The following is a 19,756-nucleotide window of genomic DNA, read 5'->3' as shown; positions in this document are numbered from 1 at the left end:
AGAAAAGTTCAGAGTGTGTTGGTAACTGGCTTTCATCGCCTTTCATAAACAAGTCCTTGTTTACTTTAAAATTATAGCAGAGGAAGAAATTAGACATAACGGCATGGAATATATAAGAATAAGAGATCAGGATGAGAGACTTCTTTTTTTTTTTAACAGAATGGTGAAAATTTGTTGAATATATGAAGACAAATTGTAAACAATTAAAAATGTTAGCAGGATTGACCCAAATGTGAGCAGTAAGAAATAATTAAAAGGGAACATAAAGGATAAATTTGTAAATAGGTTTGAATTGGTTATGCAGTAAGAATATGATATAGACTAAGGAACTGCAAGAGGGGGAGGGAAGTCGAAGAAAATGTAGGTTGAATTTGTTTAGATTTAATTTTTGTTGTTAAAACATTGTAAAATGCAAAAATGATTATTACTATTTTTAAAAGGATATTCAAGGCTGTTTTTTACTTATGTGTAAGACAACTGCCCATTGGAACCAGAGCTGTAGCTCCCATAGCTGTGTTTTATTAATACTGCTGCTGCTGCTGCTGCTGCTACTACTATCACCACAACCATTTATTAATTTACAAATCTCCTTTTACTTAAATGTCTTAAGGAAGTTTACAGCCATGTCATAAAAACATAAAATAGTTTTAAAAAAACAACAAGGCTGAAAATAGGTTTAAAAACAATACAAAATGAACACCTAAGGCAGAGACCTTTTTTTTTCCAGCTGGCAAAGCTTGTTGAAACAAAAGTGACCTCAATTGTTCTCAGAAAATACTGATAGTAGGTGTCTGCCATATCTCGGCAGGAATGCTGGTTCCACAGTATAGGCTCTCAGAAGGCTTTTTTGCTGTAATGCTTTTATGGCAGAATGCTACCTTTGTTTAAATCATGTACAGTGGTACCTCAGGTTACATATGCTTCAGGGTACATACACTTCAGGTTACAGACTCCGCTAACCCAGAAATAGTGCTTCAGGTTAAGAACTTTGCTTCAGAATGAGAACAGAAATCGTACTCGGGCAGCACAGCAGCCAGCAGGAGGCTCCATTAGCTAAAGTAGTGCTTCAGGTTAAGAACAGTTTCAGGTTAAGTACGGACCTCCGGAACGAATTAAGTACTTAACCTGAGGTACCACTGTACATGATTTAAACAAACTTGTTTTTTGTTCTTGCTTTCATTTGGGGGGGGGGGTATCAGTGGTTGGATTTTTTTGCCAATTTCTGTCAGCATCTCACCTGCCCTCCCAGCTCCCCCCCCCCCCCATTGCACCTCTGCTGCACAACATTGCACACCCTCTGGGTGGCTTCCGAAGCAGTTTTTCAGAGGGCACAGGAAATCTATGGTGCCCACACCGTTCTCTGATTCCAGGCCTTTGGGTGGTGGAAGAATATTTAGTTAAGCTTCACGTGAAGACATTAAAATAGTTATTTTGCGCACGCACCAACAGCCGCAAACAAACAACAGTAGAAAAGCAATTTGGGCTGCTGTCCAAATACATAATTATCCATAGGGAGAAGTCAAAACAATAGAGCAGTAAAGATTACATTGTAAAGCAGAATACTGTTTTAAGCCTCATATGGTATTGAAAAGAAAACATTTTAGAAAACTGAATGGAGAATGGATAAAAAGCTGTCTTTTCTAGAAGGAAAGCAAGTAACAATCAGTGGTGTGTTGTTGCTGGCAAACTTAATGTTTTCACTTTGAGCGATCTGTAAGTAAAAGAAAATAAAAGCCACAAGTTATTGAAGATTTTTTTGTAGGTTACAGCATAGGTTCTCCCTTTTTCTTTTCTTTTTACAATGTACTGCATTACATATGTCTCAATTTCAGACCAGGCACAATGCTGAAAATTCAGTAAGATGGTTAGAGATAAGCCACAAATATGGACTATCGTGCAAGCCCTAGAGATTTAGTTAATCTGACCTAGATGTTCTTTTGATGATTGAGAACCTACTATATGTGAAAACACTTCTCAATTTCAAAATGAAACACAAGAATATCCACCGTATAACTCAGCTGTCCTTGTAGCAGTGGGCACAGCAATCATTTCTTAACAGAGGAGGATTTGCTATATAAAGTTTTCAGCTTTTAAAGCCATTTAGATCATTGGCATTTGGAGCAGCAATGATATTGAAAGTTGGAAGTGAATGCCGCATTTGAGTTTTCTATGTCACAAAGAGGATTATCTAGAGATTCAAGTAACATACTTCTTCTCTTTTAATTTCCATGGGCATGTTGTATAAGATCTTAATTCTTTAGTTCTCACTGATTCCCCCCCCCCCACCAGTCTTGTGAAATTGTTTAAGAGATCATCAGATGGGAGGGGAGGCATAAGAGGTGTATTTAAAACCAGCAAGCACTTCTTCTGTATGTGTTCACTTGCCAATATCATGTGTGCTATGAAATTATACACAAGTGGTTTATGTTTATCGTTTGCTTTAATTTGCTTGATGGTCACTTATCCATATAACATAAAATAATGATTTGATAGTTCTATGTTAAAAAGATAGAGGGGGGTAGAGACCCTGGCATCTTAGAACAGGGTTTTTCCAGGCGGACATTATGGTTGCCGGATCACATTCAGTCTTGGCGGTTGTGGGGAAGACAACAGAGGTAGCACCCGGCATTGTCACCCTGTTAACTTTCTTTAAGAAGTTCAGTGCTGTGCCATTGGGCTCCCTTTGTGTAGTAATTTATCAGATTCACAGCATCAATAGTGCATTGGGTATTGGGAGAAGTAGAGTGCGAGAGAGACAGAGAGAGAGAGAGAGAGAGAGAGAGAGAGAGAGAGAGAGAGAGAGATTCAACTGTTGTAGCATGAAAACGTATCTAGTGGGCAAGTTCACCACTCGAGTAATCTTGTGTTATAACTGCATATTAATCCTCCGCATTTAAGGAATTATTCCAAGTCAACAAGTGGTTAGTTACTCTGAAATCTTGTTTTGCAGACACCTGGTTTAAGAGCTCGACCAACCAGACTGCAGTGGTTTGCAGAGAAGTGTATTGGAAATAATCAGGTTTGTGTATTGTGAAAATTTTATTTTTATTACTAATTTAAGGCAATAATTTTGCATCATTTCTATTGTAACCATCCAAATTCAAGAGAAAAAGACTTAATCATTTTGTATGTACATGCACCTCCCACTATCAGAATGCTCTCTATTGAAAACTTCAGTTATCCAAACACAAAGAGTTATACCCAAACCTTGCTACACAAACAGCTGATTCGGATATCCAAACAGCCCACGTCCTTACATATTTGTGTTTTGCTGGTCAGCAGCAGCCATTTGGGGCAGAAGGCACAGAGCAGTGATGGGCAAACTTGGTCCTCCAGCTCTTTTGGAACTACAATTCCCATCATCCCTCACCACTGGTCCTGTTAGCTAGGGATGATGGGAGTTGTAGTCCCAAAACAGCCAGAGGGCCAGGTTTGCCCATCACTGGCATAGAGGAAGGGAGACAAATCCGACAAATCAGGGAGCAGGAGAGATCAGGCAAAGGGAGAGAGAATGGACAAATCATGGATTACAAATTTCCCATAGGAAATAATGGAAATCATTGGCTTGTTGTGCAAACACTCACCATCAAGCGGGGAGCTCATTGTGTTTGCAAAGCAGGACCTGCATGTACTAACTACCTTTTTGTAGGGCCTCCAGTTGACAACTGTCTACAGCTATAGGGTAGGATAGTCACCCGTCTTGTCTTTCCCATTCCTGATATTATATTCAGGGTTCTATCATTTTACTTGCCAACTTGTTAGCAGTAGTGCTCCTCCTCCCTCTCAGGCCTTTGCTATAGAACTTCAAGCACAGGCCCAGCTTCTACTACCTTGTCCTGTAAAAGTCTATTGAGAAAAAGAAAGAAACATTCTCCTTTTCCCTACAGAGAAGTTGGGAGAATGAGCTTTTGCAAGAAGAGAAAACACTCCTCCATTCCTCCTCCAAGATCTTTGTAGGAGAGAGGAAAGACGGCTTCCCCATCCCGCTGGGCTTCTGCTGTTTTACCTTTTCTGCAAAGCCCCACAAAAGGGCAGATGTCTTTTCCTTTCCTCAGTTTCTCCATGAGGCACAAGACTTGGAGAAGGAAAGGATTAGTGGTGATCACAAACAATAGCTTGGTTAGTGAGCGAATGTTGACACGGTGAAGAAAAACAGTATGAACCTGTTTTTTCCTACAAGGTATTGGCAGCCTAAACAAGGACAGTGGTACTTCTGGTTGCGAACAGGATCCGTTCCGGAGCCCCGTTCACAACATGAGCAGAGCACAACCCGCGTCTGCAGGTCGCAATTTGCCGCTTCTGCACATGCACGTGACGTCATTTTGCACGTCTGCACATGCGCGAGCCGCAAAACCCGGAAGTAACCCTTTCCGGTACTTCCGGGTCGCCGCAGGGCATATCCTGAAAGAACGTAACATGAAGCGGGCGTAACAAGTGGTATGACTGTATGCAAAACCGTTTGGAAATTACTTAGATCAGTTGTGTACTATTACAGACGCAAAGCTGATGCCCAGCTAACTTCAGTTCATTTTGAACTGATGATTTTTACAGTCATACCTCGAGTTGAAGTAGCTTCGGGATGAGTATTTTTGGGTTGCGCGCTGCAGCAACCCGGAAGTAACGGAGCGCGTTACTTCCGGGTTTTGCCACTTGTGCATGCTCAGACAGTCAAAATGACGTCACATGCTCGGAAGCGGCGAATCGTGACCCGCAGATGCGGGTTGCGTTTGCTTCGGGATGCGAACGGGGCTCCAAAACGGATCCCGTTCGCATCCAGAGGTACCCCTGTATTGGCAAATACACTGGTCGAGAATATAGAAGGTTGTATACAGTGTTAATTATACTCACCCATTGACATTAATGAACTTAAGACTCGTAGAATCATAGAATTGCAGAGTTGGAAGCGACCCTGAGGGTCATCGAGTCCAATCCCCTGCAATGCAGGGACGTAACTAAATCATATAGAATTTCAATAATCAAAACAAAAAAAATTCCTTCCAGTAGCACCTTAAAGACCAACTAAGTCAGTTCTTGGTATGAGCTTTCGTGTGCATGCACACTTCTTCAGATGAAGAAGTGTGCATGCACACGAAAGCTCATACCAAGAACTGACTTAGTTGGTCTTTAAGGTGCTACTGGAAGGAATTTTTTTTGTTTTGACTATGGCAGACCAACACGGCTACCTATCTGTAATTTCAATAATGTTCATTAATTTCACTGGGCATACTTTTGAGAATAATAATAATATTTTTTTAAAAAAATAATATTTGTACCCCGGCCGGAGCCTAACTCAGAGTGGCTAATGTTGGCAGAGTGATTACTATATGAGATACACTGCTATTATAGGGAAGTGTCAGGAACTAATTAACACATGCAATATATACGTATAAGATCTTAAATAAGAAGATGCATAAGGCCCATCTAGTCCAGCCTCCTGTTCTCACAGAGGCCAACTGGATGGTTATCCGAAGCCCACAAGCAGGATTTAAGTGTGACAGTGTTCTCTCAACTTGTGATTGTCAACAACTGGTATTCAGGGCTATGCTGCTTCTTGCAGTGGAGGTAAAAAAGCCATTGTGGCTAGTAGTCACTGATAGCCTTATTCTCTTTTTGTTGGTGTGCATTGTCGTCGCAATTTATACGTTGTGAAAATCATTGCTAAAATGTTAGTTCATGCACAGAAAATTCAATCACACATCATATAGTCACATTCTTCTACTCCCCTTTTTCCTATTTGCTCATTCTACATCCCCTACCTATTCATTACCCCATCATAACTTTTTTACAACTTGATACATATGCAATAAATGTCTAATAAACCAAGCAGTTCTTTATGTCATGTATAGATGTTATAAATGTGGTGTGTGTTTGTAATATTTTCTCGTTTAAGGTTGAAGCCCTGGAAAGCATGGTAGAACTGACTCAAAAGCTTTTTGAATGTGATAGAGACGAGATGTATTACTACCTGTTAAAATTATGCAGTAAGTAAAATGGACAGTCTCTTCTTTATTTTGGTTCTTATAAGTGAGGAAAACTCTCATATGTTTCACGTTAGACTTACCAATGTTCAGAATAGAATTATTTTTGCAGCCACAAAAAAACAATTGAGATATTAACATTATTGAGAAATTAATAGTATTGTAAGCAGCTGATACTATGCACTTTACTTGTATGGCTAAGGATGTGGTGGTATTGGTGGGAGGGGTTACAAAGGGCAGCAACTGTAGTTTTAGTGTGAGGAGCAAAGAATTGGAATCGTGAGGCACAAAGTGTGCTCGTTAATGGTTCCTCATCATTCTGGAAAAATGTGGCAAGTGGGGTGCCGCAGGGTTCTGTCCTGGGTCTGTTGTGGTTCAACATCTTTATAAATGATTTGGACGAAGGAATTGAGGGGATGCCCTCTGTTATTTATTTCGGTTCTGGAGGTGCTCTTGAATAGGATTAGAGGGGACCGGTTGGTGCAAGGGATTCAGGTCGGAGTGAAACAATATAAACTTAAAGCTTTTGCAGATGACCTAGTCCTGACTTTGCAGGAGCCAGAATCTAGTACAAAAAGAGTATTACAACTGATTCAAGACTTTGGTCGGGTGGCGGGATTTAAACTAAATAAACAGAAAACTAAGGTGTTGGGGAAAAACTTGACAGATACAGAGTCAGAACGGTTTCAGAGAGAAACAGAACTAACTGTGGTTAAAAAAGTAAAGTACCTAGGGGTAAACATAACAGCAAAAAATCTGAGTCTATTTAAGGATAATTATGAAAAATGTTGGTCTGAAATTAAGAGAGACTTGGACAGTTGGACAAAATTGAAGCTTTCTTTGTTAGGCCGAATTGCTGCTATTAAGATGAATGTATTGCCAAAGATGTTGTTTTTGTTTCAAACATTGCAAATTGTGGACAAGACGGAGTGTTTCCGGAAGTGGCAGAGAGATATCTCTAAATTTGTCTGGCAGGGCAAAAAGCCCAGAATTAAGTTTAAGATATTAACTGACGTGAAAGAAAGAGGGGGCTTCGCCCTGCCAGACTTAAAACTGTACTATGAAGCCGCAGCTTTCTGCTGGTTAAAAGACTGGCTACTTCTTGAGGACACTGATGTGTTGGACTTGGAAGGTTTTAACAATGCTTTTGGCTGGCATGCATACTTATGGTATGACAAAGTTAAGATCAATAAGGCCTTTAAGAACCATATTGTCAGGAAAGCAGTATTCAATGTCTGGACAAAATACAAAGACTTATTGGAAAACAAAACTCCGAGGTGGCTGTCCCCTCTGGAGCCAAGGCCCGGAAAAGACCCAATATGGAGGTCAAATGGCCAAAATATTGGGAAATATTAGAAAAAGACGGTGACAATTGAAAATTGCAGAGTTTGGAGAAAATGGAGGGTAAAGTGCGAGACTGGTTACATTACGCCCAGATTAAATAAGTTTTTTAAAATGACAAAAAACTAGGGTTCCAGGTGGAGAAATCGAAGTTGGAGACAGAATTGTTAGAACCAAAGACTAAGGTATTATCAAGAATGTATAACTTGCTGTTAAAATGGAACACACAAGACGAAATGGTTAAATCTGCTATGATAAAGTGGGCACAGGATATTGGGCATAACATTATGTTTGAGGACTGGGAAAGGTTGTGGACCACTGGGCTGAACTTCACTGCATGTAATGCTTTGAAGGAAAATGTAATGAAAATGATATATAGATGGTACATGACCCCAGTTAAACTTGCCAAAATATACCATTCGTCTGATAATAAATGCAGGAAATGTAAAGAAAATGAAGGAACATTCTTTCACCTCTGGTGGACTTGCCCTAAAGTGAAGGCCTTCTGGGAAATGATATATAATGAGTTGAAAAAGGTATTTAAGTATACCTTCACTAAGAAACCAGAGGCCTTCCTCCTGGGTATTGTCGGCCAGAAAGTGTTAAAGAAGGACCGAACATTTTTTATGTACGCAACAACAACAGCAAGGATACTCATTGCTAAGAATTGGAAGACTCAAGATCTACCCACACTGGAAGAATGGCAGACGCAGCTGATAGACTATATGCAACTGGCAGAGATGACCGGCAGAATCCGAGACCTGGGAGAAGAAAGGATTGAAGAAGATTGGAAGAAATTTAAAATTTATTTACAAAAATATTGTAACTTGATTGAATGTTAAGAAGAATGCTTGATCATAAATAATTGGCCACCACTAAACTAGATTGGAATTTGATGATAAGTGAGATTAAGGAAAAGACAAACTCTTTGGGAGAACTATTAGATTATATTTAAACGAGTGGATATAAGATTGCAAACAAGATGATAATTTGCTTGAAAAAACTTTTTAACAATGTAAGTGGGAGCAGGAGACGTGAGGAAGTCTAAACAAGTTATGAAATTTTGTTATGATATAAGCAATGTTGTTTGTTACTTATGCTTTTCTTTTACAAAAACCTTAATAAATATTTATATAAAAAAAAAGGAATTGAGGGGATGGTCAACCAATTGGCAAATGACACCAAACTGGGAGGGGTCGCTCAGAAGACAGAATTGGGATTCAAGATGTCCTTAACAGATTGGCAAACTGGGCCCACACTAACAAAAGGAATTTCAGTAGGGACATATGTATGGTTCTATACTTTGGCAGGAAGAACCAGCTGCACGAAACACGCAGGAAAGCAAAGCATGGAAATATAAGCTGTTAAACCTTTAAAATATGGCTTTCTAAGATAACTGTAACTTGCCTTAGTTACAGTAGTGAAAGTTCCTGAATAATTGGTATAGAAACATGAGAATGGCTTGTAAGAGCCATGCTGTCTGAGCTTGGGGCAACCCGTTCAGACCTCACACATTGTGCTCCTTAGGTAGACTAAGTAAAACAATAGGCTTGATTCCCTTCCTCCGAAGGTGTGGGGAAGTGACATAGCTAAGGGTCATCTAATCTAAACGGCTGCAATGCCGGAATCTAAACTAGATCACAGATGACAGATTTGCTACCAGCCTAGGTTGCTTATTGGGTTTACTGCAGGGTAGCCAGTATGGTGCACTCCAGATGTTTTGGATTGCAACTTGCAGCAGCAGCAAGCATGCCCAGTGGAGATAAGTAGAATTAGAGCTTGCTCAGGAGGAAACAAGACCTTTGGACACAACCATTTGGTCAGGGTGCAATCATGGCCTGTCTCACATTCCATCCTTGTTCTCCTTTTTACCTAGTAGGTGGGCTGGTCACTGCCATTTTCAAGTGTACTATCTTTTAGCTGCCAAGCTGTCTGGGCTTTATTGCAGCTTGTTAAATATTTCTTCTCCCTGCTTCAGCCATTTTCGTTGGGTGAAAGATTTGGTATGGCATTTGTCCATTTAGTTCAGTGCCCTGCCCATGGGTGAAATGTTGTTCATTGTACTTCAGCTGCATTCCAATTTACCAGTTAAGTTTCTTTCTTCCAGTTTTAGAGTGTTAACTCGAATAGGGAAACATTCTGCAGTTGGCTTACTTTGGTTGAACGATAATTGAAGGTTTTTGTAAACCACCTATTTGCTTCTGCATAGGTGGTATTTATCTCTTGAGGAGTTCTTTAAAGAAAGTTGCCATTTCCCATCATTGTGTAGTACTAAACCATGTCTCAGAAATTCAAGAATCCTCTGTGTAATTTCTCCCCTTGCTTTGAAGAGCTGTCTTGTTTTGCTGTCTACAAAAGAATTTGAAAAGATGTTCCTCTTTGCTACATACATAATTGCTTTCAATAGAAGATAGCCAAATACACTCGCAGCCTCCCAAGGAATATCTTGAAAGCCTTTCAAAATCTTACCAGTACGTGGGCAACTTGTTAAGCATTTGAGGACAATTGAAAATTGAGAGCCACATAGCAATGGGTGACTGCAGATCCGATTGACGGAAAGGGAATTTTGCAGGCATGCCATACCTCTGAAACATTTTGTCTCATCCTCTTTTAGTAGGATCAGGTTTTATATGGCCTGGGATCCAAAGGACTGCTTACGTAATGCTGCACATTGATAAAGGCTTTGGACTTTATATATCTTGAATTGGAACCTCACATACCATATGGCGCACAGTTTTTGAAACTGAGAAGTCATTTAAAAGCAGTTTGATAGGACATTTTGGAGTGGTTGTCTGCTTTTCAAAGAAAATAGCTAAACATCATGTTGCAGGGTCCTTTGTGCATCAGTTTGTGCAATCAAGCCCTGGTATGAGTAGAATTGGATACACTACATGTTCCTGCAATTCTCCTCTATTCAGACATCTGTAATATTTGCCTAGGAATTTGTTTCATGTTAGTAGCAACCAATACAGGTCAGTTGGGCTAGTTTAACCATAACTGTAATTTTCTACGGCATCTGTTGACTGCTTGCTTGCTTAATCGTTTGCGTTTTTTTTAAAAAAAAGACTTTCAAACCTCAATAGGAGGTGAGTTTGCAAGCTGTCGTTTGAAGGTTAGCACTAACCATAGTTTTCCAGTTCAGGAATGGCAAACTGTGGTTAGCCAAAGTTAGGAAGGTGAAGGAAGGGCTCCATGAAAGAGGAAATTCAGTAACTGTAACTCTGTAAAGTGCCACAAGATTCTCCATTATTTTTGCTGCAGCAGCCCAATATAACCACCTCTATGGAACTGTGTTTTTTGCTTTACTGCAGATGGATTTTTGCTTTACTGCAGCTCAGCAGTGTGATGTTACAACACCTTCTTGTCTCTTTATAAGATAAGGAAACATGGTTTTTTCCATCTACCTTGGCAGAGTATTCACCTCTTTTGCTTGCAAAAAGAACATTCAGAAGAGAAGTGGCCAAGATATTTGCTGTATGCTTTATTTCATTCTTGCATTTCATTTCCTCAGCAGCTTTTTTTTTTTTTTAAATCTTCCTTATTGTTTTACAAATACTGGTTCACCATAATAAAGCAACTGGGTTTCCAAACATAATCTTCCTTTAGTAGGAGGGAGTCCTCCTACTTTCCCAACAAGCAGCCTGTCTCTCTTCAATGGGGAGAGGAGAAAACTAAGATACAAATTTTATCAAACACTGTTGTGCAAAATCTGTAGACAGCAAGAAAAGACACAACCAATTCAATCTACTTAAATAAAGAGAAAACAGCTTTGTCCGCTGTAAGAGCAAAAACAGAACCATAGTCTTAACCCACGTCTAACCATCTTTCAAAACTGTTGCATGCAATACAGCTCCTGAGGTTCCATTGCTATTTCTGTATATTACTACAACGTTAGCTAAATTCAGTTTCCCCTCAGTTTACAAATGTAGGTATGTAGTTCAGCACAAAAAAGGGAATTATTATAAACCTGTAGACCGTCATTGATTGCAAGGCGAGTGATGAACAGAGGTTATTTTAACTCTCTAATATATGGGGGGGGGGGTTGCAAGGAGTTGGGAGATGTACTGTGTTCACAGTGTGTTCCCATATTCAGGCACCTTGGAATATGGGAAATGGTGATGAGCCAGGGATTTGGATCAGCATGTTGCCTATATCCTGATGACCCCCATTGCTGTCTCTCTTCCAACTTGTAATTCTGGAGAGGTTGTGAAAGTCCTGAACTGCTTGGCATCCTTATTGTAGTAGATAGGGAAGGGGGAGTGGAAACATACCGTATTTTTCTGTGTATAAGACTAGATCTTATACTCCAAATTAGGTTTAAAGGGGCTCAACTTATACACAAGTACTGCTGAAGGCTGTTTTCTTAATTTGGAGTCCCCAAAAATAGGGGGCGTCTTATACATGGGGGCATCATATACACAGGAAAATACAGTAATCCATACAAGACAGAAATATTGCTGGTTGAGGATTTTGATGGTGTGGGAGTACATGTGCAGCCTGCTCTGAGTGGGGTTGCACTCCCCTTAAGGGATCAAGTTTGAAGCTTATTGATTACAGAATGTGAGCAGTAATTGGCTTAGGCATTGAATGAACCCGACTATATTTGACCCCTGCCCATTGGGCAGGGAGTCCGGTAAGGGTAAACCACCAGAAGGGGGAGCCCCGTCCATGCAGACCGACTTGAGCTCCCCCAGGTGTTCCCGACGGGGTCGTGTCATGGCGCTAGCCCTGCCCTGAGCTTCGGACAAGATGCACACCCCAGGATTCCTTTAACGGAATACCCTTACACTTGGAGGGGCAGGTAATGGCCACACCTCCCCTCTCCTATCAAAAGGTCAAACAATGCCTAACCGCAACCCTAACAAAGTTGTGGCGATTGCTACGAGGTAGGCGAAAACCAAATGGCCCATGCCAGTTTTGCCAAGTGGACAAATTCCTACCAGGCCCCTCAACAGCGACCAACCGAGGTCCATAGCAAGGCCGATGAAAACCTGCAAAAAAGGGAGGGAGGGTGGGAGCTTGAAGAGGCGAGCCAAGAGGAAGCCCTCTGGCTTGCTCCTCCACTTAAATGGTCCCAGCCATGCCCCCACCAGCCAGCTGATTGGCTGGCTGAGTGCTGACGCAGTCGGGATCCCCCAGGGCAACACGGGACTTCGTCCCCCGCCCCTGGGGAAGAGTAGGTGGCCATGCGGTCCACCGTAACTCCTCCCCGTGATGAAGATTTCTAACTTAAAGGAAATTAGGACTACACTGGCAGGAGAATTATTCCTATGATGTGTAATATTCTGTTTGGCTCTAATTATAAATAACTTGAAAAAAGAATGTTCAAACACCCACTCCAGATTAAGTAACAAAGGAAGTTGGTTATATATGGGAAAGTAAACTTCATGTGAAGACATGCATGAAACAGCTTGCAGTAGAAAATGACAGTGCCACATTTAGGTTTCCTCTGTTCTTTCACTTTTCCCCCTTCAGAAGTAAACAACGATTGGCAAAGGGCTGACGCTGTTTGGACTAAAATGCAAGAAGAAAACAGTATTCCCCGTGAAAGAACTTTGAGGCTGCTAGCAGATATTCTTAAGGCTAATAATCAGGAAGTTCCGTTTGATGTACCTGAGGTAAATTAGGTTAATTGTTTTATGTGGTGAAATACTGGCTTTAAAATCTTTCATGTTGGTTTGTGAATGATATGGCAGAGGGAGATTGTATGTATGAAGATAAGTAACTTTTAAAAATGGTTTTCTTTTAAAGACTTGGTTTGATGGGGCTACTGATGAGGCTGTTGATTCTGTCAGTTCTCCCTCTTTGACGACTGCTGAACAGGCGACAGATAATGAAAAAGAAATATTCATACTCTGCAAAAAGGGCAAACCTGAAGGTAAATTAATTTGTACTCTTTCTTAAACTATAGTTGAAAAGAATGTGCTAACTCGTTCAATACAAGGCACAAAGCACGCCTGTATTCCCAAAATCACGGTGCTCTATAGCTAACATTCTGCTTCATGAAATTGTACTGTAGAATCTTGGTGCCAAAATATTAGCAGTCTTGTATTTCTTTCCATGCTGAATATATAGGCTCCCAGTATGTAACTGCTTATGATACTATCTTTCGTACTGTTGTAAGGAATAATTTAACATCTGGATGTGAGGTTATTACACTCTGTAGTAGGAAGGATATCGCTGATTTAGAATTTATCATCATATTCCGTTATATTAAATTTGGACATCATCAAGATTAGAAGGCATCTTTCCCACTACAGAAAGTAAGTGTCTCCCTTTTGTGTTAAATTAGCCTGAAAAGAAAAGTAGTGTTGTAACAGCTGTTGTAAATAAGGCTGTGCTTGCCTCTCCCACACCGATCCAATTCGGACCCTGATGCCATCCAAGGCTGACCCAGATCCAGGCCCCAACTTTAATTGAGGGCCATGCATTGCCTATAATTTGAAACCCTGATTAAATACACAGCCGAGGGCAGCTTTATGGCTGCTACCATCTCTTTTGACAGCCCCAGGTGGATCTGAGACTGCTTCAACCCTCTTAGACTGAATCTTGGGTCAGCTCGATTTGGCCCATGACTTAGGCAGAGCCAGTTCATGTGAATGTTTAGCTCTACATGGAAATCTCTGGTTTCCAACTCCCTCTTTCCTCAGCAGAGACCCACCAATAAAAAGGTACGAGGGCATGGCACTGTTGTCATCCTTTTACCCCTGAAGTGTGGCTTCAAAGTGACCTGCAGCAGCCAAGAACTACTCACCACCACTATAGATATATACTGTCAAACATTGGCCCAGAGCTGCCAGATATTCTTAACCCACGTCGTGCATCTTGTCTTCCCTTAAGCCAACATGGAATCCAATGGTTTTAGTGTTCTTCCTTAGGAAGCCACTCAGAACAATGAATTAGTTGAAATCAGCACAAAATGATATTCTAGCTTTGGTGGAGTGGACACTAAATTACACCAAAGCCCTGGGTTTAACTATGTTGTTGCTGGTTAGAATTGAATAGTTTTCCTGTGGAGGACATGAAGGTTTGGAAGACATAATGCTAACCAATCTAATACAGTCATACCTCGGCTCTCGAACACCTTGCGAGTTGGAACGTTCCGGTTTTCAAATGTTCTTTTGGAAGCTGAATATCCGACAGGGCTGTCAGGAGCTTCCTGCAGCCAATCAGAAGCCGTACTTTGGTTTCGGAAGACGAACGGACTTCCGGAATGGATTCAGTTTGACTTCCAAGGTACGACTGTGTACCCTCAGTTTAGATCACAAGCTGTGGTTGTATCAGCACATCCAGTTGTGCAGTTACATAATTTTTGCCTCTTCACTCATCTTGGGGGAGGAGGGCTCCCTTTGGAGAGCAACATGGATTGTGTCTCTTACTTCATAAGGAGGTGAGCCAATGCTACTGTTTTGGGAGCCCTCCTGCCCATTCTGATAAGTGGTGCCTGGACGTCTGTCCTGAAGTCTTGCCCTGATGACATTGGTGTCATCCAATACACTATCAGCACCTAAGAGCACAGCCTTTAGCTTTAGCACCATAATTGTGTTGGTCAACACACCAGAAATTGTATAAATAGCAAACTGAATAGGAAGTGTTAGAAATTTACCTGTTTCTTTTTTCAAAAAATGTTTGTATATCTTTTCTCAACACAAAATGTTGGTGATGCATCTTGCATTATTGAAATAAGGTGCATGATTTCATGAATGCGAGTATTATTTAATCTTTAAGTGTGCCATTATTCAGATACTAGAGATATACAGAAGAACTTGCATCACATATAATATACAGTCAGTATGTGTGCTATTGTCTTAAGTTGATTCTGATTTATTCTTTGCTTGGTTTGGTACATAAATTTGCAAATACCAGCTGAACTCCGCTAGATATAAAAACTAAAGTTTATTTGATTTACCGTAACGTAGTGTATTTAAAATATTAAAAACCAACACTGCTTTTAAGGGAAATAAATAAGCACTGTGCCCCCCCAATGTATGACATTAATTTCTAAAGAGTATATTAAGCAACAAATTACTGTTTCAACAGGATGTTTACAGCTCCATAATCTTGTTCAGAAAAGTAAATGACTGAAAAGTGTGGTTACCTTTTTTCCCCCTTTTTTTGGTAACGTCTTTTCACTAACTTGACAGTTATTGTGAATGTGTGAAATAAAACTGTTAATCAGTCAAATAAATGCAGTTTTAGTTTACTTGTTAAATATCAGTATATTTGTAAATTGTATGTTTTTATGTAAATCTTGTCGTAGCCAAATAATTTGATCTCCCAGTACTGAAAACACTGCCAATATTTGCTGAATGCTGCTATGATACAGTATCAAACATTGCAACTCCTTTCCACAGAGTTGGAGGATGCGTTAAAATAATATGAATTACGTCTTTGAACCAAGGTAGCCTAGTAGCAGCTCGTCAATGAACTTGAAAATGGCAATTCTGAAGGTGGCTGAGGATAACTTGTTTGCAATTGGTGGCAGTAGTTTTTCTTCTTCTTCTTTTACTTGAATTTAGGTTGCTAAAAGTTCAGAAAGGATTTTGTATTTTAAAGAAACAATTACACAGAGAGGATTTCAACTCAGAAACCAGACAGTTTCTTAAATAAAGCTTTGGACTCTTAAGATATATATGAAGAAAAAAGGAATAGATTTGTTTCAGATGCTATATTTTTCTTTCTTTTCCAAAAAGAGAGATATAAATGCTGTTCTGTTGCACTTCAGTATAAGTTGACACATCAATTGTTTTGTTTTAATTTTCTTTGCAGTGGCATACAAAATTTTACAAGAAGCACAAGAGCAGGGTAGTGTGCTTCCAGCCTTTGCATACGCCTTACTTATAAGAGCATTGCTGAGCAAGGGTTATCTTGAAGAAGCCATCAATGTAAAAAACATGTAAGGAATTTTTTTTCTATATTCTTGTTTATCTGTGCACTTGTAACCTTGCATAAAAACCAGTCCAGTCTTTGCTTTCAGGTGAAATTTCTGTTTTCCTAATAGAAAAATGGCCTTACTTGAAAGTAGCAAAATGCATTGGTCTTTCCAATATGTTGCATGTCATAAGTTATAAAAAAAAGCGGGGGAGAAAGCTTGGCATTCTGGCATCGGGTCATTTTGTAGCTAATGATGCATCACAGCCCAGTCACACACTTTGTACACTTAGCAATTTAACAAATGCACACATTATCCAAGCACCATTCACTTTTAATGGCTGGGTGAAGTCCCAAGACCAGACACAGAAGGCTACAGGCATCACTTTATATCGAATGCACTGACTACTGAATTACACCTTGTAGGAATACAGATCTTTCACGGTGGAAATATGTGACAAAACTGGCCATACCTAAAGGCCTTGCTTTGTAATTATATTTATGTGTGAACTTTTAACGTATATAAATGTTTGATTTAAAAGCTGTTTGTGATGCATTCTGGGATAAGCCAACATTTCACCACAGAAATCTTATCTTAAGATAGCTTTAAAAAATAAACATAGCATCTGCCTAGCATCACTATATATTTCATAAGTTTCTCAAAGTTGTAGTATAACTTTGTTGTTGTTGTTTAGGCAAAGTATTGGAGCCTCAGCTTCAGGATCTGTCCTTCCAGTGAGCACTCAGGGCTGATTTCCTTAAGAATGGATAGGTTTGATCTTCTTGCAGTCCATGGGACAAAACTCCATGGATAAAAACAACAGGCATATAAAAGTGTAACTTTAGGCAGTGCTATTTTTCTAGAAAAAGAGGGGCCGGAACTCACCATGAACACCTCCCTCGTTCTCTTAGAATGGCAATGGCGCCTACCTGAGAGGTGCCGGAACTGAGTTCCGCTGAGATCTGGCTGGGAATAAAAGCCCTGCATAGGAAAATATGTAGCTGCCTTATACCAAGTCAGATTATTGGTCCACCAAGATCTGTATCATCTAAGGGTGCCATATTTTGAAGAGCAAAAAAAGAGGACGCCATGACAACTCTCATTTTCAATACCCCTACTATATGTAGGCTATAGAAGAAAAAATCTTAGGTATTATCTTAGGAGCAGAAATGAAGATGTCAAAAGCAGCCAAACAAAAAACTTTCGTCATAATCCAACAGGGCTGTGAAATCAAAGAAGGCATTTTCTTTCTGCATGTATAGATAGGGCCACGAATGCCAAAAATTGTGCAACATGAGATGCAAAAGTGACCATTTTATACAAGACCATTTTAAGCACTTGAAAGAGGCTGTCAGGATCACTGCCTGATATAATGACGGTGCATGCAACTAAATGAAAAAGGACAGAAGCAGGCAGGTGATCTGAATCCATTTGTTGGGGTGGCTGCCATCTCATTTGCATACTGCTGGAGGACATAGGGGTTGTAGATTTTGAGCATGTTGAGAGAGTTGAGTTCGACTTTTTCTTAGCAATAACATAAGCCAACTTTGGAAAAAAGATACGTTCAAAAATATTTTTATGTTTTTAAAAAGTCAAAACTGAGTTCAAAGAGTTCCCAGGTCTTTATCGATAATTAGATTGACTAATTTCAAATAACCACAAAAGACTCTAAGGTGTGCAACAAAATATAGAACAGCTTTATCTTAAATAAGTTAAATATAAAAAAGCAAAATATATATATATAAGAATACCACCCAAATTGATTAGCACTAGCTGGCCAAAAACAACAGCAACAACAACCTATCACATGCAAAAGTACACATTAACAGAAAAGCAAGTATGTAAAAAGCACAATGAATAAAAAAAAATGGAAGATCTCGTTGCAGGTGTGCTGGAGAATGGAGTGGGGGCAGAGCACAAACCAAAGGCTCATGCATGTAATTCAAACCCATAATAGCATTACAACTGAACCAGGATAGTATAGGGACACTTAACTGAGAAATAAATGCTTGAAGAAGGACTCAGCCTTTTTTCTTAACAAAAATAATTAAAAAGGCAGACTTAAAGGAACGCTGAGCTTTCTTTGCCATGGCGTCATTTAAGACCCAAGTACATAGTGTATATTAGAACAAAGGATATTCAGGATCACATGCCTAATTAGTTAATAAGGATTATTCTTTAGGGTTGTTGAATATCAATAGATAATACAATAAGCGTTTATTGATTGGCATATCTCTCTCTCCCATAGAAACGTCATAAAAATTCACACCTTCCCAACACATCAGTAGAGGTTGGAACTTTCACTGGGAATTAAAGTGGTCAAATAAATCAAAACAAAATGCTTCTTCCAGGTGCTGTTTTCTTAAGCCTGCTATACATAAAGCACTGCTGTTGTTAAATAAATTCTGTGGCAACAGGTAGTCTAGAAGAGAAACTAAAATAATTAAATTGAAAGGAGAAATCCAAGTTGAGGTCCTTTTGGAGTTGCTTTGCCTTGTTTCCAGTGGAGCTGGAATAAGAAGTCAGAACTCATTTTTGTGTACGCATTTTAAGTAAAGGGGCAGGTTTGTCTTAAAAAATCCATAATATCTAACAGCAGAATGGGAAAGAATGAAAGTGCTTTAAGAAAATTTTAGTTTTCAGATGCTTTTGGTCAGTCCCCAGTCCTACTTTTAGAATTCTGATGAATTTTAGGTATGGGTCTAAAATAGAAATCTAGTAGTATTGGAATGAGGGATTAGTTCTGTAATAGTGGCTAACATCTATTTAATCACACTAAAGATTGGAAGATTGGAGAAAGTAAATCCTTTGTTATATGTAATTTACAGTCTCATGCATGAATTGTTGACTTAAGGGCTTTGACAGATGGGACAAAGAGGGGGCGGGGAGGGGGGGGAGAAGCGGAACTGAGCAATAGGTGCTTAGCCAGAGATTAAGGGGATTGGTTGGGAGAGTAAGAAAATCCTGAGGCCAGTGACTGCATCTGAAGGCCTCAGAGGCTGAAAGTGACTGAGAGGATAGTTATATTGTGAACTCAATGCAGGATTTTCTTGGGATTGATGAGAATAATTTAGCAATGACCCTGCTTACCTCCCAATCCGCTCAGCTCGTAAGTTCAAGTAGGTAGGCTGCTCAGTTGTTTGCCACAAGATGATCATGGTGGTTTAGCCTGATTGTTGATATGGCAAATGGCAGCCCTACATACACTCTGGCCAGCGGAGATGTTCTAACCTAGAAAATGAACCGTGTAAAGTTATCCTGAGATATTAAGGAAAGTCTGAATTTCATTAGTGATGTTGAGGGCATTTCAAGGCACGCACTTGAAAAATGGAAAAGGATTTTCTGGTTAGTCACTCAGTGTATGTTTCTCGAAAGGCTTTAACCAATATTATTAAAGCCAAGTTCTTGTTGATGCTTCAGACCCAGGGATGCTTTCCCTCCGCCTTTCCCCTCTTCTTGCTTTCTAAAGGACGCAGAACTGATGAATTATGAAATTTAGTTTTAAGGCAGCAAAAGCAATACGTTGAGGGTTTTTTTTATTATAAAAAACCTGTATGCATCTAGA

The 19,756-nt window shown here is 39.8% G+C and overlaps 1 protein-coding gene across 1 annotated transcript in view; it reads left to right on the top strand.

The window, feature by feature from the left end:
- Nucleotides 1-19,756, top strand: part of LRPPRC (leucine rich pentatricopeptide repeat containing) — a 112,306-nt gene that overhangs the window by 71,937 nt on the left and 20,613 nt on the right. Inside the window, exons 26-30 of the mRNA XM_083733065.1 lie at nt 2,951-3,019; nt 5,891-5,981; nt 12,795-12,937; nt 13,071-13,197; nt 16,089-16,215. Coding sequence (XP_083589191.1) covers nt 2,951-3,019; nt 5,891-5,981; nt 12,795-12,937; nt 13,071-13,197; nt 16,089-16,215 — 557 coding nt within the window. The remainder of the gene's footprint in view (nt 1-2,950; nt 3,020-5,890; nt 5,982-12,794; nt 12,938-13,070; nt 13,198-16,088; nt 16,216-19,756) is intronic.

The sequence above is a fragment of the Podarcis gaigeae genome (assembly GCF_964106915.1).
Source record: "Podarcis gaigeae genome assembly, chromosome: 3".
In the NCBI taxonomy this organism is placed as follows: domain Eukaryota; kingdom Metazoa; phylum Chordata; class Lepidosauria; order Squamata; family Lacertidae; genus Podarcis; species Podarcis gaigeae.
The sequence above is the reverse complement of the archived record's forward strand: the minus strand, read 5'-3'. Positions and strand labels throughout refer to the sequence as shown.